General features: G+C 39.5%; 2 protein-coding genes across 2 annotated transcripts; both read left to right on the forward strand.

Annotated features, from left to right (window-relative positions):
* The first annotated feature begins 6,663 nt into the window (after positions 1 to 6,663).
* Positions 6,664 to 10,091, forward strand: LOC148102545 (uncharacterized). Its single transcript, XM_087842560.1, has 6 exons — positions 6,664 to 6,805; positions 7,940 to 8,041; positions 8,123 to 8,392; positions 9,310 to 9,446; positions 9,562 to 9,662; positions 9,817 to 10,091. The coding sequence occupies exons 1-6, from the start codon at positions 6,664 to 6,666 to the stop codon at positions 9,956 to 9,958; spliced, it is 894 nt and encodes a 297-aa protein (XP_087698686.1). The 3' UTR covers positions 9,959 to 10,091.
* A 2,572-nt stretch (positions 10,092 to 12,663) lies between these two features.
* LOC148102546 (uncharacterized) lies at positions 12,664 to 16,434 on the forward strand. The gene is made up of 6 exons (XM_087842420.1): positions 12,664 to 12,808; positions 14,762 to 14,863; positions 14,943 to 15,128; positions 15,802 to 15,938; positions 16,039 to 16,139; positions 16,293 to 16,434. Exons 1-6 carry the CDS (start codon positions 12,664 to 12,666, stop codon positions 16,432 to 16,434), a joined length of 813 nt encoding a protein of 270 aa, XP_087698546.1.
* Positions 16,435 to 27,722: the final 11,288 nt, after the last annotated feature.

The following is a 27,722-nucleotide window of genomic DNA, read 5'->3' on the forward strand; positions in this document are numbered from 1 at the left end:
GCCACGCTGCGTGTTTGATGATGTGCTTTATGACTGGGACATGTTCCGGCAAAATTATGATGACATAGACATGTTTAAGGAAGCGGTTGTGGGATTAATTGGGAAGCTAGGAGTTGATACAGTAGAAAAAAACTATCATCTGAACATTTCCAAATTAGAGGCCATGGGGGGACAAAAACATCTGTGAGGTTCTGAGGCTGCACACTGCCACCTACAAAGCAGGGCTCACCTCTTCTAATATGGATCAATACAAGGCTACATCATACATTGTGCACAGTGTGGTAAAAAAGGACAAGCCGAGCTATGGGGGAAAAAAACAGGAGCCTATGGCAGGGACTGCGCACAATAACGGACTATAAACAACAAGCCTCTACAATGATGAATGCCGGCACTTCACTGGTCCACCAGTGAAGACAAGGCGCTGATCCTCACATGGCACACCGTGACGAAAGCTTTCAGTAAAGTGAACACCAGGAAGGCAACAGACTCAAAGCAACAGACTCAATGAGCAGCTAACACCGGTGTTCACAGAGATCTTCAATCTCAGCGTGGCTCAAGCAGTGGTTCCCAGGTGCTTCAAACAGTCGGTGATTGTTCCTGTTCTAAAGAAATAACAGCCTGCTTGTCTCAGTGATTACCGCCCAGTAGCACTGACTTCATTTGTTATGAAGTGTTATGAGCGACTGGTCAAAGACTTCATCACTTCTTCACTTTCTGCCACCATTGATTCACTACAGTTTGCATAGTGGACCAATTGCTCCATGGACAATGCCATATCACACCTACTACACACAACCCTGTGCCATTTGGACTCTGGCAGGGGAAACTATGTTAGGATGCTATTCGTGGTCTACAGTTCTGCATTCAACACAATAATCTCCTCAAATCTTTTCACCAAGTTGAAGGATCTAGGTCTCACCTCATCACTATGTCAGTGGATCCCCAACTTTTTCACAGACAGACCCAGCAGTGAGGCTGGGAAAACATGTCACTCCCTTTATCTCACTTAGCAATACCTCCATTGTCAAGTTAGCTGACACTGTGGTGGACCTGATTTTTGATAACATCGAGAAGGCCTATGTGGAGGAGATCAGGAACCTGGAGAACTGGTGCCAGAAGAATAACCTTCTACTAAACATCAGCAAAACTAAGAAGCTGATTGTAGACTTCAGCACAAAGCAGGTGAGAAATTATGAGCCACTTTACATCAGTGACGTGTGTTGTGGAAGTTTTCCATTAAATAAAGCCTGCAGACGAGTGGTAAGCGCTAGCTAACATTCTTTAATCAAAACACACAAAGAACAGACAACCAAGCTTGTGGAGAGCCTACATGGCCGCGGGGCAGATGGTCAGCAGAGTCTCCCTGAGCTTAGCATGGCTCTCAGTTAAATACCTTCTTCCAGTCACACCTTAAGGTTCACACTCCCTTGCTACCTCCCAGAGTCCTCAAAGAGACAAAAGACTCTTCCTGTGGTGTTGTCTGCTTCCCCCAACTTCCTTACTACACCCCCACCATTTGTCTTACTGTATGAGTGTAAGACATGTTAAAATCCAGTGGCACCAAGGCATCATACAATAAAATAATGTGATTAATACATAAGTAAAAGAAATTCCTATACAATCCCACCCTTTGATTCTTAAATCAAGAATCACATTAATACCAGAAATTCTTTCCTGACATTCTGTATATCACACCAACATTATTGTACACTTGAAAACACAGACTGGAATACGTTCACCCACACAGACCTGGACCAGTACGCCTCATCTGTACTGGATTGCATCTCCAAAACCACAGACAGTGTCACCACCCAGAAACGGATCATCATGTACCCCAACCAGAAGCCTTGGATGAACCGGGATGTTCGTCTCCTCCTGAAGGCCCGCAACACCGCCTTTAGGTCAGGAGATGCACAAGCCTACAGTACAGCCAGGGCTAATCTAAAGAAGGGCATCAAAAAAGCCAAACACCATTACAAAAAGAAGGTAGAAGGACACTTCTCCAACTCCAACCCCCGACCCATGTGGCAAGAACTCCAGACCATTACAGACTACAGGACCACTAACCCCTCCCCTGCATCCTCTGATGTCTCCTTCCTCAACGAGCTCAACAACTTTCATGCTCGTTTTGAGCAAGGGAACCCCACAACCACAACAGACATGACGCCAGACCACCAACCTCTGACTCTCTCCCCCACCGATGTAGGAGCGGTGCTGAGCAGGATCAATGTCCACAAGGCTGCAGGTCCTGATGGCATCCCCGGGTGTGTTCTCAGAGTGTGTTCTGGGGAGCTTGTAGGAGTGCTCACAGACATATTCAACCTGTCCTTGGCCCACGCTGTGGTACCGGAATTCTTCAAATCCACCTCCATCGTCCCGATACCCAAAAACTCCAACCCATCTAGTCTCAATGACTACTGCCTAGTAGTACTCGCTAGCTGGTCCTAGCACACTTCAAATCCTGTCTCTACTCCACCCTGGACCCCCACTTTATTGTGTCAATAAAACTTAATTACTGTTAAATAAATTGAAGTTTTGATTTTGATCAAGTGGCGCATTCACTGAAGCACCATTTTTTCCTTTGACAAGGCAACATAAAAAAAGGAAGGAGACAATGAAAAATAACAAAACATAGTAAATAAAAGCTTACAGTACATTAAAAAAAAATACAGTAGTATCCCAGATAGCAAGGAAACATTGAAACAACGTTGAGTCAATATCAGGCGACGTCATTGAACCAACGTTGAAGTGTGACGTTGACCTAACGTCACTCTTGCACCCTTTTTTAATGTTGAAACAACGTCAGGTTTTGATGTTGAATCAATGTTGAAACCTGACATTGAAACAATGTCAGATTCTGATATTGAAACACTGTTGAGCTATGGTGTTGATTTTCCACCTCTTTCGCACAGTTGCTTTTTATTAAAACAACAGTTAAATCATGACTGGAAATCTACCTTTCTTTATAAGTATTTTAACCAATACTAAACTACTGCATGTTTCCATCAATACTTAAACCACCTAAACACATAATTGTACTTATTCCTCAAATTGGACACCCTTTATAAAAAAAACAACAACAAATGTCTCACAATGTATCATGTCAATATTAATATCCTAAAATAAGAAAGCATTGCATGTGATGTAACAGAGAAAAAAAATAAACAAAAAAAAAGGTCAATAGGCATGTTTCGTTTGCTAAATACTTTATTAAAAGACAGTTTCCTATTTACATTTATATGTTTCACAGAAGTTTGTAATTTTTTACTCTGGGATGGGGATGCATGATGTGCGTCCTGCACCACCCATACCCATACGATCTGGGGCGTATCGGAGCCATTTCTGCACTGCTTGTGCAAAGACAAACTCGGACATAGAGTTTGCCCCTAACTGCTGCGTCAGGCCATCTAGAAAAAAAAATACACACACACAAACACAAAAAGTGAATTAGAGCACATGAATAAGCTCTTGTTAACTGTCTTCAGCGGGGAGAAAGTATGTAAACTCCTAGGCTGATAAACATGAAAGTCACCAGGCGGAAATCTGCAAACTGCCGCATTTGATTCCCAAAGAGCTATGAGCGGAAAAAGTGATAAGTCTTAGCATGGTGTGCCGTGTATCCTTTAAAACAAAATAAACATGGGGTCCTCGGGCTGTACAACTACAACCCGAGGACTAAACAAGCCAAAGACCAAAGACTCCATCTCCAGATTAACCGGACATGAAAGTCTTGTTATTAAGAAAGACAAAGTAATATAGCAAAAAAACTGTAAAACTTACCACCATATATGCATTTGCAGAGCGCTGTATCTTTAAATGCCATTTTTTGCTTTGTCTGGTCCTTGGTTTTTTTCCCCTGCCCAGTTGAGTACCGAGGCCAGCTCGTTTGTAATGGCATAAGCCATTACACGGCGGACTCGCACCTCCAGTGTGGTCCCTCCAATCAAGGCAAAGCGTCTCACCTATAGACACATTTTAAGAGATGGAATTAGCGTGTCTCATGTCTTAAATGTGTATGCAAGTGCTTGTGTGTTTAATCAACAGGCCGTTGTTATGTATTTAAATCACATCTGACAGCTATTACACTTTATAGTTACAAAGTGTACATAACCTTTATATACTTACCATTGCCTTATTTGCCTCTTATGATTGAAGAGCTGCCTCTGCATTGTTTAGCTCCTCAATGTTGTGCAAGGGCAAATCCAGAGGCAGTACCCTAGCATCTACCGATTCATTTCAGCAGGGATGGCGGATGGCTCTGACCTCCTCACGGAGTTCGTTAACAGCTGTCGTCAGGTCTGACTGCATAGCTAATATCTTTTGTGAGGTCGCATCTGTTTAAAAAAACAATTCCAGAAAGATTAATGGCTTAAGCAGTGAGAGGCGAAAAACTAATAAATAAATAATAAAACGCAGTTTACGTGTGGACAAAAAGTGCAAACGCAAGGTAGGTGAGCGTGCATCGTAAAGTTAGGTGAGCGTGCAACGTAAAGTTAGGTGAGCGTGCAACGTAAAGTTAGGTGAGCGTGCAACGTAAAGTTAGGTGAGCGTGCAACGTAAAGTTTGAATTGAGTGCGAATTGAAGCGGGTGCTCTCATTAAAAGTAACAAAGTCATTGAACACATTTATACAGTTACCTTTACGTTTATCAATCATATATCACAGATTTACAATTTTTTGTAGTACTATGCTAAAAAGCAACTGCAGAGCGAAAGTCTGGGTCAAGCGCCGAGGCGACGGCAAGAACAAAGGAACCCTCGAAGCGTTACAGCTAGCTTTGTAAGGGAATATAACGGAAAAGTATGAAATGAAAATGTTTTCTTTGTTGACTTTGTTCGCAGTGCAGTTTATTTGTTGCCGGATTGTAAGATGAAAGTAGACACAATTTCGGGCTCCCACATTTTGTCCGAAACTTTACATTAACAAGTTTGTTTGTTTTTTACTGTTATTCAAATGCAACCGTGGAAATAACGAATAGAACAAAAGTCATTCATTCTTACCTTATATTAATCGTGGTGCAGGCCAGTGCAGTGCATGAACTGATGCCTTCTCCGGTCAATTCCGCTGAGAGTAAATCTAATGTCCCGCTCTACCGTACAAGACAATGGTTACCTGAAGGGATGTACCACTGTGAGAGGGGGGGCTATGGAATAGTCCAAGTGGTAGCAGCTTTAATTTCCCGCGAAACCATAAATCAATGGTTTTTCAACGTGATTGTTGTCACCTTGTCAACTATAAATAGATCAACAATCAACGATGACAGAACAACAGTGAATCAATGTTATTTCAATGTCAGTGTCAGGTTTCATCAGTGTTTCAATGTTGTTTCAACATTGGTTTTGTGTTGACATTTCAAGCATGACGATTCTGATGGTTCAGATGGAAAATCAACATCTGTTCAATGTCTCCTTGCTATCTGGGATACTTCCTGCAGTCCAAAAGGTTCAGACTTGTTCAGAGTTTTTTTCTTTTGTTTATGTTTGTGTTTGTTAACATGTGATTTAAACATTCTTGTAGAATCATGGCAGGTTAGAGACTTCCAGCTCTGATTTTAAGTGAAATTTGTATTTCTTCCCTGCCAGTCCTGCCAGTGCTTAGACTTTTTATTGCTTTGGGTAGATTTACCAGAAATCTGTAACTCCCACATCAATGACAGTCACATTTTCTGACTAGAGACCTACATTTTTGTATCTAATTTGTGAAGGAAGAGGGGAAATTGATTGTGTAAGGAGAATTTGTTCGAACATAAGGAACAGATTCAGAAAGCTAGAGTAGTACAGTCTTGATTGCATTGCAACCAAAGCAACTGGAGAGAAAAAAAAGTAGCAGAATGGTTAAAATAGAACAAAGTATGGAGAAGTAGTTAAAGGCCAAAAGACCTAAAAGGGCAACTTAAAGAAAAAGAAGAAGGATAAAAAATAGGAACAAAACACTGTGAATGCTTTACAGTATTCACAAAATAATCAGCTAGAAGACTTTAACGATGGGCAAGGGGACACTGAGATATATATTCACATGAAAATAATATGAAACTAAAGGCCTAAACAATGTAGAACACATAATAAATTCAGAAATAAATCATGAACCCAAAGAAACTCAATACACTGGCTCAAATAACCCAGGAACCACAACACAAAACTATGAGGAATGCTCTTTGTTTTGTGCATAAACACACAATGTTGTGACGGTTTTCACAACTATGAGACCTTTAGCAGGCATTTAGGTACAAAGACAAAGCAACTGAACAAGAGTGTCAGATCTCATAAAGATTGTATTACAGTAATGTGATAAAATAATGTCGCACAGGAAGTTTGGACTTTTTAAAAACATAACATATATGAAGTAATTTAATTATATATATAATGTAAAAGATGGCCTTCTCTACTGTTTCTATTCATACTACATGTATGATATATTATAAATTCTTTCAAGTCAACAAAGCGCTGCAGTGAGTGTTGTGTGCATATTCAAATGCAAAGACGTATGGAGTTATAACACAAGCACAGTCTTGAGGCATGCCACCAGTCCTCTAATTTCCTGTTAAATAGAGAACTGCTTGTGTCAATATATTTTCACATAGTTCAGAGCAACTACAAACAACTTCAGACTCTCTCAAAACACTGATCACCTCAGAGACTTAAAGACCCAACTGAACCTCCAGTCATGGATGAAATCTATGAGAATTCAGAAGTATTAGGTTGTCACAAAAAGTACAGAAGTGAGCATAGAACTTCAGAAGACATTTATATGAATCAGGAAGCGATCCAAACTGTGCAACTTAAAACAACTGGACCTGCACCCCCAGGTAAAAAACAAACATATCTATAAATATTACAATTACATGTTGCTTAAGTTTTGTGGACAAATAAAACTAAAACTAAAATTAAGAATTTTATATAAACTGTCTGAAGAAAACAAACGACTAATTTCAGGAAATGCAATCTGCTGTAGAGTTACTGTAGTTGTGGATTTTTGTTAGCTGTTAATTTTGATTGAAATAACAATAATAATTTAGTTTTGATTAGTTTCTGTCATGGTCCTGGGTCTGTGACCCAGCGAGTTGAATTGTTTATTATTTATATCCCTGATGTTATTGATGTGTGTGTTTTAGTTTTGGTATTTCTAGGTCCTGGGTTTTGATCTGTTTGCCCCTCATGTTATTCGGTGCTCCCTCTGTTCCAGTGTAGTCAGGTCTCTGTGTAAAGCCTGTGTCTCTGAGTCTGTGTCTTTGCGTGTGTGAGTTTCCTGTTTTATTGTGAAGTCCCGTGTCTTATGTTAGTGTGTCTGGTTTTGCTTCCCCTTGTCTCGTCAGTTCTGATTTCTCCCAGCTGTGTTTCCCTCCTGTCTCTTATTCCCTGATTACTCCACTGTGTATATAAGCCCTGTGTTTCCTTCTGCTTGTTGCTGTTCTGGCTGTGTTTTCTCCCTGTGTTTCTCTATGCTTTCATTCTTCATGTAACTCTACTCTCTGTCTCCTTGTGTTCAGGTTTGTTGTTTAGTTCTTAGTTTTTCCCAGTTTAGGCGATTTCTCAGTTCTGTTCTCGCCACCCTCGCCTTTTGTTGCATGTCCCTCTCCACAATAAAGCTCACTCACATCAGCAGTGCCTGCATCTTGGGTTCTCACTCATAACCCCACACGTCTGCCGTTGCAGCCATGACAGTTTCAGTGTTAATCGAAGTTTACACTGTTGCCGGTGTTGGCTTGTTTGGAAAGAGCTCAGAAGAGAAAATAATACAATACAAATACTTTGTAACTAACACTATTTGTGTCACTGACACCAAGACCCATTCTCAGATACTGATTTTAGGAGCAGAAATTCTCACGTACTACTTTTTGATTAAAAAAAAGAGAAGAAATGAAACTGGTGTTATATTAAATTTTTGAGGATATGAACATTTTTCATTTTTACACATAACAAATATTGACTTCTACCTTCAGGTGCTGAATTTGTAAAGAAGAGTTTCTGCAGAGCTGCTGTGATTCTTCTGGGTCTGCTGTGTCTTTTCCTCTTCATTGGACTCATAACTTTAGTTTTTCTTTGTGAGTACAACAGAAGTTTAATTAGCATGCTAACATTCTCACAGGTGATGCATTTATTTAATAATGACGTGTCCAACACAGTCACCCAAGGCAAATCTCAGTGGGAAATGGAGACAGTGATACTACACAAGCTTTACGACAACGTGACCAGCGAGAAAAACCAGTTACAGACCAGTTACAACAACCTGAAAACTGAACAGAGCCAATTACAGACCAGTTGCAACAACCTGAAAACTCAACAGACCCAATTACAGACCCGTTACAACAACCTGGTTGAAGAGAAAGAACAGCTCCAGAAAAGATTTGACAACCTGACCACAAACAGTGACAATCTTCAGAGAAAGCTTCAAGGTAATTATTTCTTAATGCTCAATGGCCATTTAAAATTCAAATTTTTTGTCACATACACAGCACAACATGTAGGGAAATGCTTGTGTCCAAGCTGGGACAGGCCACACCATTCCAGGGCTTGGGTTTAGCATGGGGGGGGGGGTGTCTAGCTAGGACCCTTACTGGATACCGGGTGGGAATCAAACTTTCAAATCCCACTCTAAAGGTGTGTAGTCTTACCACTATACTATCCAGCTGCTTATTTTATCTCTAACAGCAATTTAACAGTGGATCTTGGGGGGAGAGCAGCATAGTGATGTGTGGTTAGCACAACAATCCTGGGCTTGTGTGGAGTGTGTGGAGTTTGCAAGAGAATGTATCTTGGGAAAGGCCTTTGAAGGGTAAAGTTGTAAATGTAAACTGAGGCTAATGTGAGTGAACATATGAATATTCTATACGTTCATATAAGCTTATTTAGACCGTTTATAGTGGGGCATTAACCTGCCTTGACAAGAAACAACCTTCTGATGTTTAACTGACTTCTCAGCTCCAAAAATAACTCTAGCGTTCTTCATGTTAATAGAAGACATGTTTATACAGAGTGTGCTATGCTATAAATTACTGTAACACCATCAAGGATTCCAAACGAGAAGTGGACAGAAGAGAAACGTTGATTTCCCCCTAACTTTAATTAACTTTCCTCAAGACAGTGACAGTTGCTGACTTGAGCAACATTACCAGACACACATTATTAAATCCGAGAAGCACTCCCTCTGAGGTCACAAAAATTTAACATTTTTCAAATTTTTTTGTGTTTTGAATTTGTACCACTGATTTCTTCTCCAAAGCAATGGTTTTTAAAGGCTTATGACTGGAGTTGTATGGATGCTACCTGTCCCCCAGTAAACCCAAATTTTTATTCTGATTTTCTTAAACAGCTTATCAACAAAACTGGGTGGCATTCAATGGTAGTTTGTTTCAAGTTTCTTCAGAGAAGAAATCCTGGGAGGAAAGCAGACAAGACTGTCTTCAAAAAGGTGCAGACCTGATGATTATTAACAGCCGAGGGGAACAGGTGTGTGTTTAATCATAATACACATGTGAATGAAACTGCATGAAAACAGAGGATACACTGATGAATCACTTTAAGTTCTGCATGTTTACATTTAGTTTCTCTCTTTCTAAAAAAGAACTTTGTGAACCAGCTCAAGATGCGTTTGTGGATTGGACTGACTGACTCAGAGACAGAGGGGACATGGAAATGGGTGGATGGGACTCGCATGACCACAAGGTTGAAATACAAATTAAATTCCTTTCTTGTCCACAAAGTCTTCTTATGTCATTAAGTACATTAACTAACTTATTTTAGCTAATATCGTGTCACACAAAACCAAAGACTGACTGAATTGTTGAGTTTAACTTTTATAATTTTATTTGTATTTCAGCTACTGGAATAGTGGGGAACCAAATGGTGGCAGAAATGAAAACTGTGGAGAGATAAAAACTTACGACTCAGAAAAAAGCTGGAATGATGAATCATGTTCCAATGCAAAATTCTGGATATGTGAGAAGAGAGTTTCTCCATAATCTAACATCCACGCCCAACAAATACTGCAGAACACAGAGCCATGAGATCAACTTCTGAAATGAAGCTGAACAGAAAGCAGTGGACACTTACAGCGAGTAAAATAAGTCACCAATTTTCTGAGTAAACATTTTTCTAAAGGTATAATTAACATAAAATTCTTGCCATGTTAGTAACAATCCATCCAGTCCATACAAGTAATTAGTGATGGCCCGCTTGAAGCTGACACTCTGGTGCGTGTGTCAAAAAAATCAACACTCTGCTTCAGAAGCACTGTGTCGAAGCTTGATTCGTTTGGCCAGAGTCACGTGATCAGTGACGTCCGAAGCTTCATTTAGAGCCTAACTGTTTCGGTGTCTGATTCAATGGTTTATAAGTAAGTGAATCATTCGTGGGATTTGTGGTGTTTTGATGGTGACAGATAGCGAACCACTGATCATTCCACTGAGAGATTTGAAGCCAGCCAGGAATAGAGGAGGTTCTGTTGTGTGGGAGTATTTTGAGTTGATTTTGGTCAGTCGGGTGGGTTTTCCAGCTTTGTGTTCTGGCCGTTTGCTTTTGTTTTGTGCGTGTTTATTTTATCTTATAATGGGAAAAAACTTAAAATGTCAAAAAATCTGCTTTCATAATATAAATATCATTAAATAGCTTTAGAAAAACTTCCACTTGACTCTTTACATGTAATGTTATAAAAATATATATTTTATTGTTTAATTAATCTGAAAATGTTAGTCTTCCAAATGTGCAGCAATTTAATCTATTTATTCTCTTTATCTGATAGTTTGTGGGGCCCAGGTATACTGTATAACTGCATCTCTACCAGTTTCTCTGCACTCCAGCCTCCTCTGTGCCATGTGAAGGGATTTTCCTTAAGGCAGGAGAAATGATCTCCCATCGCACACTAGAACAAATTCTCTTCTTAAATAAAAATGAAAAAGGGTTACTTTAAATGCATCATGTTTTTAATTTGCAAGTTCATAAACATTTTCCCTTTCCAGTTCACAATAAATTCTACTCCCAGGTCAAAAATATGTCTAGGAAAATTTCCCTAACATAATATTATTTATAAATATACCCGTCTAGCACTTGCACAAGTGCATGGAGGCAGGACCTCACAGCAGAAGCATACTTCATAATGTGTTGTACATTATCATATGTATATTATATGTAATGTGGTATTTTTTAATTATTGTATTTACCAACATCAAGAAGTCACAAGCAAAGAAAGACCACACCATGGTGCATGTTTGAACAAGGAGAGTTTACTGGTCAAGATTATTTATTAAACAACTAAACCACATTTTTTTTAAACCCCCCAAAAATACACGTTCAAAGCAACACAACGGAGGCAGAATTCCACTCTGTAGAGTGGGCAATCATAATGAAGCAGTTGGTTTTATTTTGTGGATTCAAGCTGCTCTTCATAATTTTGGCCACCAGATGTCACCAGAGAGGACTGTGTTGAAAAGCTTCGAGTAATGAACCGTTTTTCAATACAAGCTTCAGTGCTTCAGAAAGCTTAATTTGGCCATCACTACAAGTCATTATTACAAGCATGTATAATAATGAAAAATGACACGGAAAAAGTATTGAACACATGAAAAAGGTGCAAAAAGCCATGGAGAGTTGTGACACCAGCTGAACCGTATAGTAATAAGAAAGCAATTCTGTCACTTAGGCAAATTACTATCAGCTGGTTCAGTCTCAACTGATGGGCTATAAAAAGCTGTGTCATTACTGAAGTTTTGCTCAACAAACATCTCATGATGGGTAAAATCAATGCGGTCTCTTGAGACTGTTGCAACACATATTGATAACATGGTTACAGAAGGATTTCTAAACTACTAAAGGTTCCAGTGAGCACTGTTGGGGTAAAAAAAAAAAAAAAAAAAAAGAAGTTGAAAGAACATCATTTCACCATAAATCAATCAAGACCTGATGATCCCAAAAAGATTTTAGACAGAGAAGTGAAAACAATTATTAAAAGAGATGTTCAAGGCCAAGGACCCCTTGCAGAAAGCTACAGAAATTAGCTGATACAGTCATTTTGAAGGAAATAAGTAATGCACGCAACTGTCATGGCCTGTGTAAACGTTCAATGTGGAATACTCCATTGGTGAAGAAATAGCATATTAAAGCGCATTCAGAGTTTGCTGAACCACACTTTGACAACCCTGCGCACAGCTGCTTAAAGCTGTAGCGTCCAGATTACTTACGTAGTCAGCTACTTCCGTGCAACTGATATAAGATGCGTTAAGCTGAACACAGCTTCAACCGTCTGTTTGTTGAAAAATAGTAAGGGACCGCATTTTCTTGTTAGTAACTAATGGCGTTGTAACGATAGGAATAGTAATTAGTTAGATTACCCGTTACTGAAAAAAGTAACGGTGTTACTGACGGCAACTAGCACCGTTATTCCCATCACTGCTTATAATGTGTGATATATTTTAAATTCTTTCAAGTGGAAAAAGTGCTGCAGCTAGTACTAAGTGCATATTCAAATACAAAGACAAATGCAGTCAAAACCCCAAACACAGCCCCGAGGAGTGCTATCAGATCTCAGTTCCCTGTTAAAAAGAGAACTGCTTGTGTCAATATATTTTCCCACAGGTCAGAGCTACTACACACAACTACAGAGACTCTCGCAAAGCACTGATCACCTCAGAGACTTAAAGACCCAACTAAACCTCCAATACAGATAAAAATCATGGATGCAGTCTATGTGAGTACGGATGAAGTATTAGCTTGTCACAGAAAGTTTCAAAGGGAGCATCAAACTGTGGAAGACATTTATGTGAATCATGATGTGATCCAAACCGTACAATGTAAAACAACTGGACCTTCACCCCCAGGTAAAAACCACAAACCTATCTATAGATCTTACAATTACTGTTACTAAAGTTTTGTGCACAAATCTAAAAATAAAACTGAGAATTCTATACAAACTGTCTGAAGAAAAAAGACTTAATTCAGGAAAAAGTAATCTAGAGTCTGGCTTGCTGTAGTGTTACTGTAGTTTTGGATTTTTTGTTGGCTGTTAATTTTGATCGAGATATACAGTTTTGTTTTGTTTTTATCTGGGTTTACACTCAGCTGTTTTCCAGAATGTGTGGGTTTTTCAGTTTAGTTTTTATTTAATGTCTGTATTTACTTTAGTTTTGATTAGTTTCAAGGTTAATTTAAACACCATTTGGAACGAGCGCTGAAGAGAAAACAATACAATACAAATACTTTGAAACTAACAGTATTTGTGTCGTTGCCACCAAGACTCATTCTCAGATGCTGATTTTAGATAAAAATAGCAATTGGTGTTATAATAAAATGTATGAGGATATAGGGCTGTGCGATATGACCAAAATCTCATATCCCGATATAAGAATTCTATCGTCCCGATAACGATATAAATCACAAAAATGTAACATTTTCTGTAAATTCTGTGAATCGACTTGCGGGAACTGTTTCCAGCTGCGCGTCATGTAGCTGGAGTCGAGTGATTTAACCGATGCATGCAGTGGCATTCCTACCCTGTTTGGCGCCCCGGGCGAACCCCCCCCCCCCCCCCCCCCCCCCCCCCACACACACACACACAAAAAACATATTAAGTATTGTACATTAACATAAAACTGTTGTACACACACACATATGAAGAGAGAGAGAGTATGCATAGTATGCAAACGGCTACCAAACAGCCATCATAATTCGTCATACAATGAGAACAGGACAAATCAACAATTGACAATGACTAATTAATATTAAAATCTGTAACATATTGTATTGTTTGGAGTTTAGTCTGTTACTGTTACTATTTTTACCATTTCTTTTTGGAGCAACTGTAACCCACATAATTTCCTTAGGGATTAATAAAGTATTCTGATTCTGATTGTTTCAGGATGACCTGCCGTTATCCAAAGACACATCTGCTTACCTGTATCTTTTGCTCCTTTCTCCTCCTCTTCTTTTCTATTTTTTCTAAACTGAGCACCTGATGGCTTTGAACTTTTCTTGTACATCTTCCATTGGTTTTAATTTTGCACTCCAGTATGAACACCCATGCCTCAAACCGAGGATCACCACAACATAACCTAATAGACCTACACCTTAGCTCACAGAATTACTTTGTCTAGGGTGGATTTCTGAGATTTCACACAACCCAGGATTCAAATCATGAATACATAATGGGCTTGGATTTACAACATTATGAATGAAATGTGCTCTATTTGGAAGCAGCCGGCCCCCCTCCCCTTTCGACGGGTTGTGTGTGAAACTTTAAATCCTCAAACTGTAAATTTTTAATTTTTAATTGTTATTGATCCCTTTACCCCGAGTCCTAAAGTGTATATTTATTTTCTTACTCTTCTTATATTTATTGTTTGTTTACTTGCACTGCTGTAACTGGAGCCTCGTCGTCTCGTCTCTATATACTGGACTGTATGTAGCGGAGATGACAATAAAGTTTACTTTGACTTCAGCAGCAAGCAGGCGCACCGAGGGCTCTCGTGCTCACTTTTCGCGTATAGAATTTCGAAAAAACATCAGTGCAAATTATAAGTCTGTATCATAATGTCCGCTGTTTTCGTGTTTGTTGTTTTGTTTTTATTTTGTTTTATTTTGCGAGTTGGTTATTAGATGCTGCTCCAGCCGGTCAGAGAATTTTTGCGACACCACGAAACAAATGATAGCATAAAATAAAACAATAGACGTTTTTATATCGTCATTCGATATATATCGTTATATCGAACAGCCCTATGAGGATATAAACATATTTTATTATTAGACATATAACAAATATTTACTTCTACCTGTAGGTTCTGAAGATGTAAAGAAGAGTTACTGGAGAGCTGCTGTGATTCTTCTGGGTCTGCTGGGTCTTTTCCTCCTGGTTGGACTCATAACTGTGGTTTTTCTTTGTGAGTAGAACATAAATGTAATTAGCATGCTAAAATCCTCACAGGTGATGTATTTATTTTATGATGATGTGTCCAACAGTCACCCAAGGCAAATCTCAGTGGAAAATGGAGACAGTGATACTACACAAGCTTGCTGACAACGTGACCAGCGAGAGAAACCAGTTACAGACCAGTTTCAACAATCTGGTTAAAGAGAGAGACCAGCTCCAGAAAAGATTGGAAGACATGACCACAAGCAGAGACGATCTTCAGAGAAAGCTTCAATGTAATTATATCTTAATGCTTGATGGGAAATGGCGTGTATTTGTATAGCGCTTTACTATAATAAGGATAGGATAAGTGCTATAGAATGGATGGACAGATCTTGAGAAAGGCCTTTGAAAAGTAAAGTTGTAAATGTAGTGTCAATTTGAACTAAGTCTAATGTGAGTGAAAATATCAACATTTAGACAGTTTCTAATAGCTTGTTGATTGTTAAAACCTGCATAGACAAAAAAAAAAAAAAAGATGTTTAACTGACTTCTTAGCTCCAATTATATCTGCAGCCTTCTCCAGTTCTCACACAGCTGAATCTAGATGTGGTAATGCTTGTAACACCATCAAGACTTCAAAACAAGAAGAGGACAAAAGAGAAAAGCTCATTTCTCTCTAACTCTAAGTGATGGTTTTCAGTGACAATTGCTGACTCAAACAACATTATTAGAGACAAATTATTAGATGTGAAAGCACTCTCTCTGAGGCCACACAACACAAAATTGTAAAATGTTTAACATATACAGCACATACAGTTTCAGGGAATTTAGATCTAGATTTTACATAAGACTTGATAAATTGTGCTTAGTAATGTGTATATATATATTTACTGAAGTGCTTTTAATTCTATGTATGCTACCTATCACAAAGCAAGCACAAATTATTATTCTGTTTTTCTTAAACAGATTGCCAAGAAAACTGGGTGGCCTTCAGGGATAGTTTGTACCAAATTTCTTCAGAGCAGAAATCCTGGGAAGAAAGTAGACGAGACTGCCTTAAAAAAGGTTCACACCTGATGATTATCAACAGCCGAGAAGAACAGGTTTGTGTGTGCAAACATAGATGTGTGCAGAAGAAAGAATGATGATACACCACTTTAAGTTCTGAATGTGTACATTTAATTTTTCTCTTTCTAAATAAAGAACTTTGTGAACAAGTTCAAGAAGCATTTGTGGATTGGACTGACTGACTCAGAGACAGAGGGGACATGGAAATGGGTGGATGGGACTCAAATGACTACAAGGTTGAAATAGAAATTTAATCTCTTTCTTGTCCATAAAGTCTTTTTATGTCATCAAGTACATTAACAAAATTATTTGGTTAATATCTTGTTTCTAAAAACCAAAGACTGACTGACCTGTTGAGTTTAACCCTTATAATTTTATCTGTATTTCAGCTACTGGTATAGTGGGGAACCAAATGGTGACAGAAATGAAAACTGTGGAGAGATATTAAAGTACAACTTAGAAAACAGCTGGAATGATGAATCATGTTCCAATGCAAAATTCTGGATATGTGAGAAGAGAGTTTCTCCATAATCTAACATCCACGCCCAACAAATACTGCAGAACACAGAGCCATGAGATCAACTTCTGAAATGAAGCTGAACAGAAAGCAGTGGACACTTACAGCGAGTAAAATAAGTCACCAATTTTCTGAGTAAACATATATTTAAAGGTATAATTAACATAAAATTCTTGCCATGTCAGTAACAATCCATCCAGTCCATACAAGTCATTATTACAAGCATGTATAATAATGAAAAATTACACGGAAAAAGTATTGAACACATGAAAAAGGTGCAAAAAGGCATGGAGAGTTGTGACACCAGCTGAACTGTATTAGTAATAAGAAAACAATTCTGTCACTTAGGCAAATTACTATCAGCTGGTTCAGTCTCAACTGATGGGCTATTGTTAGATTTGTATTGTTGATTGTCATTTATGCTTAGAAATATCTACTCATATATGAACCTCTATCAACAATGTCATGTTGGTAGAGGTTTGATCCTTACTAGTCTGCAAACACTTTGTGTGCATACCAGAGTGCTCTGGCATTCACACCCACACCCTGGGAGCATGGGAGAGTGCCTTTTGTTTAGATGAACTGCTGGACTTCCAGGCCAGCAGGTTTAGGGAAGTCGTTTATGGGGTCACACTCTGACCCAACACACACACACACACACACACACACACACATTTACACAACGCACAGGCAAGGTACTCTTTGTTTGTATGTACATGTCATATGTTAATGAACCTGTGTGTATTCATGTAACCTCAATAAAAGAGCAGTGTTATGGGGGAGCGGACGAGAGCGACTGGGGTCAAGCGAAGGAACGGCGCTTGTCGTGGTCCTCTCCCTCATATATGAGTAACACAAAGAACTTTGCCTACTTGGTGTTTAATGCTTTTTGCTGTGTAACTGAATCGTCTTGAACGTTCTAGCGAATGGGGTTAAGCTACAAACCTATCAGCTATAAAAAGCTGTGTCATTACTGAGGTTTTGCTCAACAAACATCTCATGATGGGTAAATCCAATGTGGTCTCTTGAGACTGTTGCAACACATATTGATAACAGAAGAATTTCTAATTTCTCTACTGAAGGTTCCAGTGAGCACTGTTGGGGTAAAAAAAAAAGAAGTTGAAAGAACATCATTTCACCATAAATTGATCAAGACCTGATTATCCCAAAAAGATTTTAGACAGAGAAGTGAAAACGATTATTAAAAGAGATGTTCAAGGCCAAGGACCCCTTGCAGAAAGCTACAGAAATTAGCTGATACAATCATTTTAAAGGAAATAAGTAATGCATGCAACTGTCATGGCCTGTGTAAACGTTCAATGTGGAATACTCCATTGGTGAAGAAATAGCATATTAAAGCGCATTCAGAGTTTGCTGAACCACACTTTGACAACCCTGTGAAATACTGTTAGAATATAGTCTGGTCTAGTCTAACACTATCCTCTGTTATGGAAATGTTAACAATAACCTGCAACACACCCAGTGAGCTTGATTTGAAGTGGGTTTAATAAACACATTGCAATGTGGAGAGAGCATCCCAGTGAAACACCAGGACCATCTCTGAATTGTGGCCACCGCCCTTACATCTTATATACAGAGACACAGACAAAGAACATTCCTCAAACTCTTACATGTTGGGCCCTCTCAGTGAGAAAGTGATATTACTATAACTAATGTGATATGATTAAATATGCGATTAATACATGAGAAAAGAAATATGCCATCACATTCCACCCTTTGTGATACCACAATTAAGAATCACATAAAAACATGGGGATTTCTTTTCTAACTACTGAACATAACATCAGCACAATTGTGTACTCAAAGAAATTCCATAACGTGCATCCTCCCTATAATCAGAAGGAAAAAAACAAATTCACACTTTATGGTCATCTTCACTCCATCTGAGCCTCCACCCTTTCTTCAAAGGATGGCAGTTATACCATAAAAGAAAACACAATATGAGATCATATACAGAAGTGAAACAGTTTTCATTGTTCATCTGCAAAAGAAAACTTTAACCTTAGTTACATCAAGCTGCTCTTTCATAAGAACCTGTTGTTTAGATAAGGAAGTCTTTCAGTGTGTGATATATTTCCCACTTTATCATTAAATTCATCAACCCATGTTTCCAAAATTATTAACGGTTTCTGTAAAAGACCCTCATTCCCAGTGTTTTATTAGGGATTGAGGCACACATGCCTCACCAAACATCACACACACTCCTTTGTCCCATTTGCTTTGCCCTGTCCAGATGTTTGCCATAAAGGACAGTGACTATGTCTGTACCTAAGTGAATACCACAAACATAAACTAACTTCAAAGTTAGTGCTTCCCAAAGTCTGGGGTAAAACCCAGACGTAGCCATGAATTTCCACACAGCCAACATATATCAAACACTTCTGAGCTATATTTTGCAACAGAATTATAGATCTTTCCTCTCTGTCTATGCAGTGTACTGTACTCTTTACTATTGTAGGGCCATCAGCCTGTTTAAAAGGTGTAAACCCTCTCAAGGGCATTTACAATTATCTTTACTGTGCCCACATCAGTGATTGGGGAATCCAAACCAACCACATTTAACTCTGGAAGAACAACCTCATTCTTTAGGTGCTTCCAGCATGTTTGAGGCCTATCAAAATCCCTCAATGAAATGTGATGAACCCAAAATCCTACCTTCACGGTGTCAAACAATGTGTCAAAGTTGAGTACACATGTCAAAAGAACTCACAACTGTTGTTACTATGTTTACTCAGACAATGAAGGCCTAATGAACTGATCAGGAAGTGACATGCTAGAAAATCAATCTACCTATCCTACAAAATGCGCACAAGTTGCTATAAACTTGCATGCTATAATTACTCCAATCACTTTTACTCATGCTCAGGACTCTAACAGAGTTTGTGATGTTCGGAGAGTTTTGTAAATGCATATCATTTATAAAATGATTATTAACGTCACACCAACGACCTCCTTAACTTAAAAACATACTAAGCTTTCCAGGGAAACTGATTGGCTGTTTAAGCAGGTGTTATCTGCAATCATTCGCTGATCTCTCTTGGGTGGCACAGAGTCTGCCCTGCAGTCGTTGAGTTGGAGCTTGGCACACCCTTGTTGGAGGAGGGCGCTCTTTTCACCCCTCACCCTCTCATTCCAATGCAGCTTTATGGTTATTGCTGTGGTTCTGGAATCGTCTCATGATGACTAGTAGGGATGCCTGGGCTGTCAGCTCTGCTATGAATGGTCCCCGATTCTCGCTGGGTCTCTGAAGACTTCTGATCAGCACCCAGACTCAGTCAGGAGATTCCACCCTTGGGATGATTTCTTCCAACAATACTCTGGCTCCTGCACCTGTATCTCTTTACTAGGAGATACAGGTTCTAACCATTTGGAAAACATGTCAACCATCATAATAATAATAATAATAGTGGATTGCATTTATATAGCGCTTTAAGGGTCTCGAAAAGCGCTATATAAATACCACTATTCATTCCCTCTCACATTCACACACTGGTGGAGGCAGCTACAGTTGTAGCCACAGCTGCCCTGGGGCAGACTGACAGAAGCGAGGCTTCAAACCACATTTTCCTTTCAGTTCAGTGAAGTTTACTTATAGAACATCAAAATCTTATCTGAACATGGACTTAACCCCCCTGTAGAGGTTTAATACCTGTACATGATCTGTTAATCCCATAAATCACAGTAAAAAGCCATGGACAAAAATATCATGAAAAAACTCATGGAAAACATAGAAAGCATTGTTTCATGTTAAACCTAGAATCCCTCCTTTTGACACATGGTCCCTCCCATGAGTCAACTCATCAGAACTAGGAGAATAACAAAAAGGAAAAGGTTAGTTACACAAATTCTTAGACAACATCAGGGCTTCTCCTCCGGAGTAATTTCGCTTCAGCCCTGTAAACCCTGTGTTAAAGACTAAAATCAGCATTAATGTCATTTTAAGTGGGTCTAACTCTTGGCTCTGCCTGGAGCCTGCATCCACACCACAATTACCTAGAAAACCAAAATCAGTGAGTAAATACAAACTTCACACTTACAAACAACTGTAGGGTCATAGGAGCAATAAGGCATCCCACACCACAGACACAAGTGTGCCATGTGCAGTTTATGTCCCCAGATTATTAAAAACACTCCTGTTGCCATAATTTACCCAAATCATGAATCACCCCATGTGTTTAATCAAAACTACCGTAACCAGTGACTTTTCTTAAGTAATGTCACTCACGTGCTTTCACACTATGAGCCCAACAGTAAGATGTTCTGCAATCACTGCACAACCTTTCACTTATGTCTGTCTGTGTCTGTGCCGAATCCTCCACAAGCAGTCTTTGAGAGAAAAAAACATTAGTAAAACATATGAAGCATCCTGGAGGTTGTTCCTGGATCAACAGATTCCAGAGGTGCTGCAAAAAGATCACAAAGTTAACACTCTGCTGTAAAAGAGGTAATACTGGTTTCAAACACAGTATGTTTGACACTGTATTCACATTTTCTCCAACATTTTCTCAACAACATAGTGTAATTGCATAACCAACATATAACCTGCAATCACAGTTGCCTTCACACATAAACTCAGTAATCCTGTGAGAAAAAAAAACAACCAGTTGTGTGTCCTACTATAAATCACAGAATCAGATCACATGATGAACTCTCTGCTGTAGAAAAGAGCATGTAAATGTTAGCGCCAAGCAGGTGTATACACACTTTCTCACAGTGACCTCTGCATTTGGCAATACTAGGTCATAATAACACTCCGCTGGTAAATTCACAGACACAGAAAGTGGCATTTAAAAGGTTAAATCAGCACACAACCTAGGATGTTGCTGTCATCTTTCGACTCCTTTAAAAACAGAGAAACACACATAGATACATCCACCCTGTCGTCATGTAGAGGTGCAACCTCACTACTTTTAGCATTTATCCACCTCAAATAAATCTATGGTCAGAGCTTTGTGACTTCCTGCACATGGCGGGCCCAATTCATGCATTCAACGGACCCGTCTGTGTTTTGATTAAAATTTTGTTTCCTAATGAAGTCAGCAGTGGGTGGGTGAAAGCCGTTAATCAGAGCATAGCTTAACTGCTGCTGATGTGGGCTGGCCTTCTCTGCACGCTCTTCAAGGCCGCTATGTTTTCTGCCAACTTCTAACATTTGACATTTTCCAACAATACAGTGTGTTACTATAACCAACAAGCAGCCAGTAAAAACAGTTTCTTTCACACGAAATCAGTAAAACAAAAAAGTAGCAGCGTAAGGGTTAAGTTTGCAAGGCCCACCCACACTCATGTAAACCTGCAGTCTCTCCTCCTCTGGTCTCTGTCATCCTTCTGCTTCTGCAAAAACAAGCAAACAAAAACACATACATCCACCCTTTTTCACTGTTTGGGTGGATTAGGCATTAGAAGTGACTAATCCTAAAATAGTTACTGTCTTCTCAATTTCAAGTCAGTCACATTTAGTCCACATCATCAGTCCAGCCACAGTCCTCTGCATTTGCATTTATACCAATCACATGCATTCATCTAGTCACATGCATTCATAACGATCACTGCTGATAGTGGAAAACCGCGCACAAATTTAAATATCCACTGACAGCAATATTTCGTCATTCCAAAAACTAAAACAATTCTCATTGCTTTGAAATGGATTGAATCGCTACAATCCTTTTAAACACAGGATTTACCATCTAATATGGTCAACGTCCTATGTAGGTGAATTTTCTCAGAATCCAATTGTAATCTAGAGAAGCTCACCTTATATTTGCTCTCAATTAAAGTATTTTATAGTGCTTTTGCCCCCCCCCCATCTTGCAGGCCTGCTTTTAAATCATCAACACACAAAATATCACCCCCAGAGGGATGATACCTGGCAGGTTTTTTTCCCCTAAGTGCACTGTTACAAAAAAACCCAAAACATATTAGGCCTGGTTCCAGACATGTCTAAGTGTAAAAAAAAAAACACACAAAAAAACCCCAGTCTTTCTCTTATGTTTAGGTTGTTTTTCTTTTTCTAACTGGCAGAATCAGCCTGGTACTAAAACAAAAACCCCAAAATCTACCGGAAAAATCACAGGAAAAGTTTTGCCTTCAGGTGAAATAACAGGCTGTAGGGGTTAGAACCTGCCATGCAGTGCTGCAGTCACTGCTTCTGGCTTTAATTAATAACTGATGCTTACACCTTTGTTCATTTTCCCCACATCATATTTACTGGTTGCCCACAAGTGCTCCAGAATATCACACAATTGTGGAAAGTCTGGGGCCAACCAACATAGTTCCACCTGCTAAACACAAACTTTTTTTGTTAGTAGCTGCACAGTTCAAACAACACTAATGTTCACCATTAAAAGCTTCCTAAACACTTCATATCAATGTTTTATCACTGGAATGTGGATTTCTTCCCCCTTTTTTTCTTCCCCAAACATAAAACGTGTAACATGCTGTCAGGTATTTCACAAAACAGGTTTGTTCTCATGTAATCAGATCTGGGTGCAAGCTTCACCCATACATCAGAAACAGGAAACCAATTTCAACCCTCTGCTACATCTTATTCACTTGTTTTATAATCCAGTCATCCTTCCCTGATCTAGTAACAATAAACTAATTTGCATATCAGCTAAAAACTCACTAAGCTGACAGGACAACAGAAATGCATGTTCAAAATATTATCATAAAAGAGAATTTCCTTCATACAGTAAATTACTTGTGCTGCACCAATCAAGCAGAAAACATCTCACAATTTACTATATTAACAACTAAATTTATTGTCTCATTACTGGTTGGTCAAACCAGAATCTTTTTTTCCCACAAAAGTTAAACTGTTGTCCTGCAACCTAGAGAGTTAACTGTCAGCAGTGGATACACTCAGCATTTGATAACAAGTGTCTGTGAAATTTGCACAATTTTAACACTGACGACAGATAACAAACTGATCTTCATTGCATGTGTGTGTGTGTTAGTAGGCAGGTTTAATGGATGTGTGTGCAGTGGAGCTGCAGATTCAGCAGGGCATGTCCTTAAAGCTGCCTTTCCTTCACATTTCTCTGTTTATGTGTGTTTGTGTGCGTTTTATTTTTACCTTTGTTGCGATCCTACGGACTCTTTATCAACCTCCACAAGACAGCCGGCCACAGTTTTCCACCCCAATTTTCATGTGTTCTCACATTAACAACAACAGTCTTCATTTTTCCTCCATGCTCTCTTCTCCCCACTTCTCACAGCTTCTGTCTCTCTCCCACATCTGCAGCAGTTCACAGTTGTGGCGTGTCAGGGACCCAGTGGGCCGTTCTTCTTCAGCTTTGCCTTATGTCTTTCACTCTTTTAAGTCTCTTCCTTTGCCATTTCAGCTCCCAGTATAGCAAACGTGAAACTCAGACAGTCTTCTCAAGTCCATTCACAAACAGTGATGTCGCTGGTGTACCTCCGAGCTTGTGATTGGGAGCGCATACTTCCATCCATCCATGGTATTTGTACATGCTGCTGAACCCTTCAAGGTTTAGGGCAGTGTTGCTGTGTGTTCACATTGTTGAGTCTTGAAGTCGACGCAGTTGCTCTCAAACTGCATTTTCTCTTCAGGGAGAGATTGATTGTCCTCGAAGCTTGTTCTTCATCGTAAGGTGTACATGGAGTGAAGCTGTGTAATATTCAGCCAAAACACAGGCTGGGTGTGGTTCCAATTATGTTAATCTATCATTTTGCTCCGGCCGCTGTGCTTGTGGAGGACATTGATCCAGTTCTGTAGCCACCTGTACAAACACACTAAAACATTTATTTAATATAATTTTCATCACTGCTCATTAACACTTTCCCTCTCTTATTCTTCTATCCACATTTTAACACATCTCTTTCCATCACTCTCGGTTATACACACACCCACAGCACTTCTCTCACACACACACTTCTCTTTACTGCATTCCTCAGTTTCTACACACTTCATACTGTACGCATTCTTTCCCATATTTCTGAAAGAGAAAAAAAATCATGCAATCAAATCCTGGATTTGCCCGGACCACCCGGAGGTGGCCGTACTGCTGACCTCAGCTTTGTGGACAAGCGTGTTCACCGTCCAGCCTTTTCCTTATGGTGCAAAAGTGTTAAACACCATAAACTAAGGACAGAGTCCTTCCCACAACAGTCCTGAAATTAGGTGTCGTATTCCTGAGGTTTCCCTCCCAGTGGTCCATCCAAAACAAAAACAAAAAAACAAAAGGAAAAAGAAAACAACAAAAGCAACAACAACTTAAAAAAAAAACTACAAACAAACAAAAAAAACCTCTTATTCCTGTCAACATCTTTCTCTTACACAACACATACTTCACCCATTTGGAGTTTTCACCCAGACCACCTCCAGGGACACAACCTCCCCACGGCTCCTGTAGCCGCTTTGCTGAGCTCAGCACCCATTGCAGCCGGGCGTCCCCTCTGCAGCCTTTGCTTCGGTACAAAGTGCTAAAAACCATAAACCCAAGGACAGGAAAGTCCTTCCCACGACAATCCATAATTTAGGCGTCGTTTTTTTGAGGTTTTCCCTTTTTGTGGTCCGCTTGAAAACTCCCCCCAAATCAAAACAGCTCACCGTTGCAGATTCTTTTCCCATTTCTTTCCTCATAGTTCGTTAAATTCCTGCATGTGTGAGTCGCTGAAGGCCTCTAGCGGTTCCCCCTTTTTTGAAAACATACCTTTGAAAACATATAGCTATACCTCCTCCCTCACCGAGAGAATTATGGCCTTGTTTTCTGCTTAGCCATCACCTAAGGATTTACATCCCTGATAAGCAGAAGGAGCCTCACTATCTGTTTAACGTCTCTCATTACAATGGGTTTACAACAAATTACAAATTACAACAGCTAAAAAGAATCATGCAGATGTTAAATGGGATAGTTAATCTGTGAGATTTTGAACGTGACATCACGCGCACGTTGCTCAAGGACACAATAAGCAGTAGCAATCACGTCCAATCACTGATACGTACTACATAGGAACTATCACAACTTTTCCCCCTCACGATGCTTATATTCTGCTGTGCCGCTCAGCAATCATCAAGGACAGAAAGAGAATCTTTTTAAACCCTGTAGTGATGTGAAAATGAAGCCATGAACCAGTACTGAACCACTTCATCAATTGTATTGAAAATAGGTTCATTCATCCAAAGCTTTGTTTCAGTGACATCTAGTGGTGAAATAGGAGAGAGCAAAACAATGTCGTCATAATCATGTGCTGAGTGTAATGAAGGTTTGAAAGATTTAGGTACTTTTGGGGCCGATGGGCCAGCCTGAAGGGCCGCTGTGCACCAGCCATACAAGCACTGACAGCAGCCTATTCCCTCATTTTCATTAGTGACGTTGGATTGGAATCTCTTAATGCAACTGGTCACCTCCCATTAACTTTGCTGTGTGCTCATGCAGCTTGTAGAAAAGGTTTAGTAGGGAACAGAGGTGGGAAGTAACAAAGTAGAAATACTTTGTTACTGTACATACATAGAATTTTAAGACTTGAGTGGAGTTATTCTTTTATGTCACTGTGAGCCTTTAAACATCAAAATTATTTTGAGCCTCAACAATAACACATGAAAGGCAATCCTGCTCGTGTATTAGTCACCACACGATGTAGCGTTAAAAGAGATGAAAGAGGTGATAAAAGAAATGGTGTGGCATAGTCAGGGTTTAAAGTGGGCTCTTTTTTGTTTTGCCTTTTGATTTTTCGTTGACGCAACACCGGAACGACTGCAGGTCCCTGTAAGTTGCAGTTGCGGTACTTCAGCATCTAGCTAGCCCTATAGAAGATGAGCAAACATAAAGGGAGTAATGATTTTTAAGTGGCAGGTACCATAATTTCAAATGCAACATTTCTATTTGCTTAACAAACATCAGCAAACACACAAACTGTTTGTGTGCAGTTTTTCATAATGTGTGTTGTTACCCAAAAGTCCAGCTGCTGCTGAACTTTTATTGAAGTATTTTTACGCTAGTATCTGTACTTTTACCAGCTATTATTACACATCCAAAATGGCAGATAAATTAAATCTCTACTGATTCGATCTAGTCGCTGACATGCCAGTTTTCAGTGCTTAACCACCTCACTCAAAATCTGCTGATGTTGACCCAACAGAACCCCTTGCCTAGATGATGGCACAGCTGCCCAGTCCGCAGACTGGACCCAAAAGGCAGACTCAGAGCAGGTGCACTGTTGCTATATTCATCTTGTGTCACTTGATCTTGATGTTCTCTCCCTCCATTGCTGGTTTCCTGCCAAGTCTCTGATGGGTTAGGGACAACATCATCTGTAAGTTGCATTTGCAGTACTTAAGCATCTGGCTAGCCCTACTGAAGATGAGCGAGCATAAAGGAAGTAATGATTTTTAAGTGGCAGGTCATTTCAAATGCAAAATCTTTTCAGCTCAGCAAACATCAGCAGTTTTGTGTGCAGTTTTTGGTAAAGTGTGTTGTTAGCTAAAAGTCCAGCTGCTGCAGTTCAAAGAGAGAACAAAGAAAGAGAGCTAACGTCACTCACAGATGGAGAAAGACATACGAAAGACAGGAGAGGAGAGTAAAGTTGGATGCAGCTCATTCGCACTAAACACCTTACTCCCCTAGCCTGGCACATTTCCTGCAGAAGCTTATAAACAGGTGATTGAGCTGCTTTTACTCTTTTCCTCCACATCTTGCAAAAGAAGGAAAGAAGAAGGTCTCTTCACCTTTCTCGAGCAGTGTACTGTCAGTATAGAGCAGGTTTGTCGAACTCCAGGCCTCAAGGGCCGGTGTCCTGCAGGTTTTAGATAGCACGATCTGATATTGTCGTGTTGGTGTTGTTCCCAGATCAACATAGTAAATGTTGTTCCAGGATCAACATTGCAAGTGACCAATCAGAATGTTGTGACGCCATACTTTTGGAAAAAAACGCCGTCCCCTGACCCTGACCCTTTAATAAACGCTAAGCAGAATTGATATTGTCCTTGCAACATTGGAATTTCATAAATGCACGAATGGCTTGGTGCGCCAAAGAATAATGTCACAACAATGTGATTGGTCACTTGCACGATGATCCTGGAACAACATTTACTATGTTATTCCAGGAACAACACCAACACGACGATATCAGATCATCCTTTTAGATAACACCCGGTCTAACACTTAATTTTCATCTGACTTCACGATTAATGAGGCAGCATAATGAATTCACAGCAGTGACAATAAAAAAGCGCCATGGCTGTTTCCAGCTGAAATAATCATCTCCTTAAACTTCTTACAATATGCTCTGTGCAAAACATTGTGGGGAAAAAAAACAA

Source organism: Neolamprologus brichardi, chromosome 6, assembly GCF_056152115.1.
Source record: "Neolamprologus brichardi isolate AB-2024 chromosome 6, ASM5615211v1, whole genome shotgun sequence".
Taxonomy (NCBI): domain Eukaryota; kingdom Metazoa; phylum Chordata; class Actinopteri; order Cichliformes; family Cichlidae; genus Neolamprologus; species Neolamprologus brichardi.

Excerpts from the sequence above, each read along its gene's own strand:
- LOC148102545 (XM_087842560.1), top strand. The coding sequence starts at position 6,664 with ATGGATGAAATCTATGAGAATTCAGAAGTATTAGGTTGTCACAAAAAG. Across the intron at positions 6,806-7,939 it reads AACTGGACCTGCACCCCCAG|GTGCTGAATTTGTAAAGAAG; the intron begins GTAAAAAACAAA and ends TTCTACCTTCAG. Across the intron at positions 9,663-9,816 it reads GGGACTCGCATGACCACAAG|CTACTGGAATAGTGGGGAAC; the intron begins GTTGAAATACAA and ends TTTGTATTTCAG.
- LOC148102546 (XM_087842420.1), top strand. The coding sequence starts at position 12,664 with ATGGATGCAGTCTATGTGAGTACGGATGAAGTATTAGCTTGTCACAGA. Across the intron at positions 12,809-14,761 it reads AACTGGACCTTCACCCCCAG|GTTCTGAAGATGTAAAGAAG; the intron begins GTAAAAACCACA and ends TTCTACCTGTAG. Across the intron at positions 15,939-16,038 it reads TCAACAGCCGAGAAGAACAG|AACTTTGTGAACAAGTTCAA; the intron begins GTTTGTGTGTGC and ends TTCTAAATAAAG.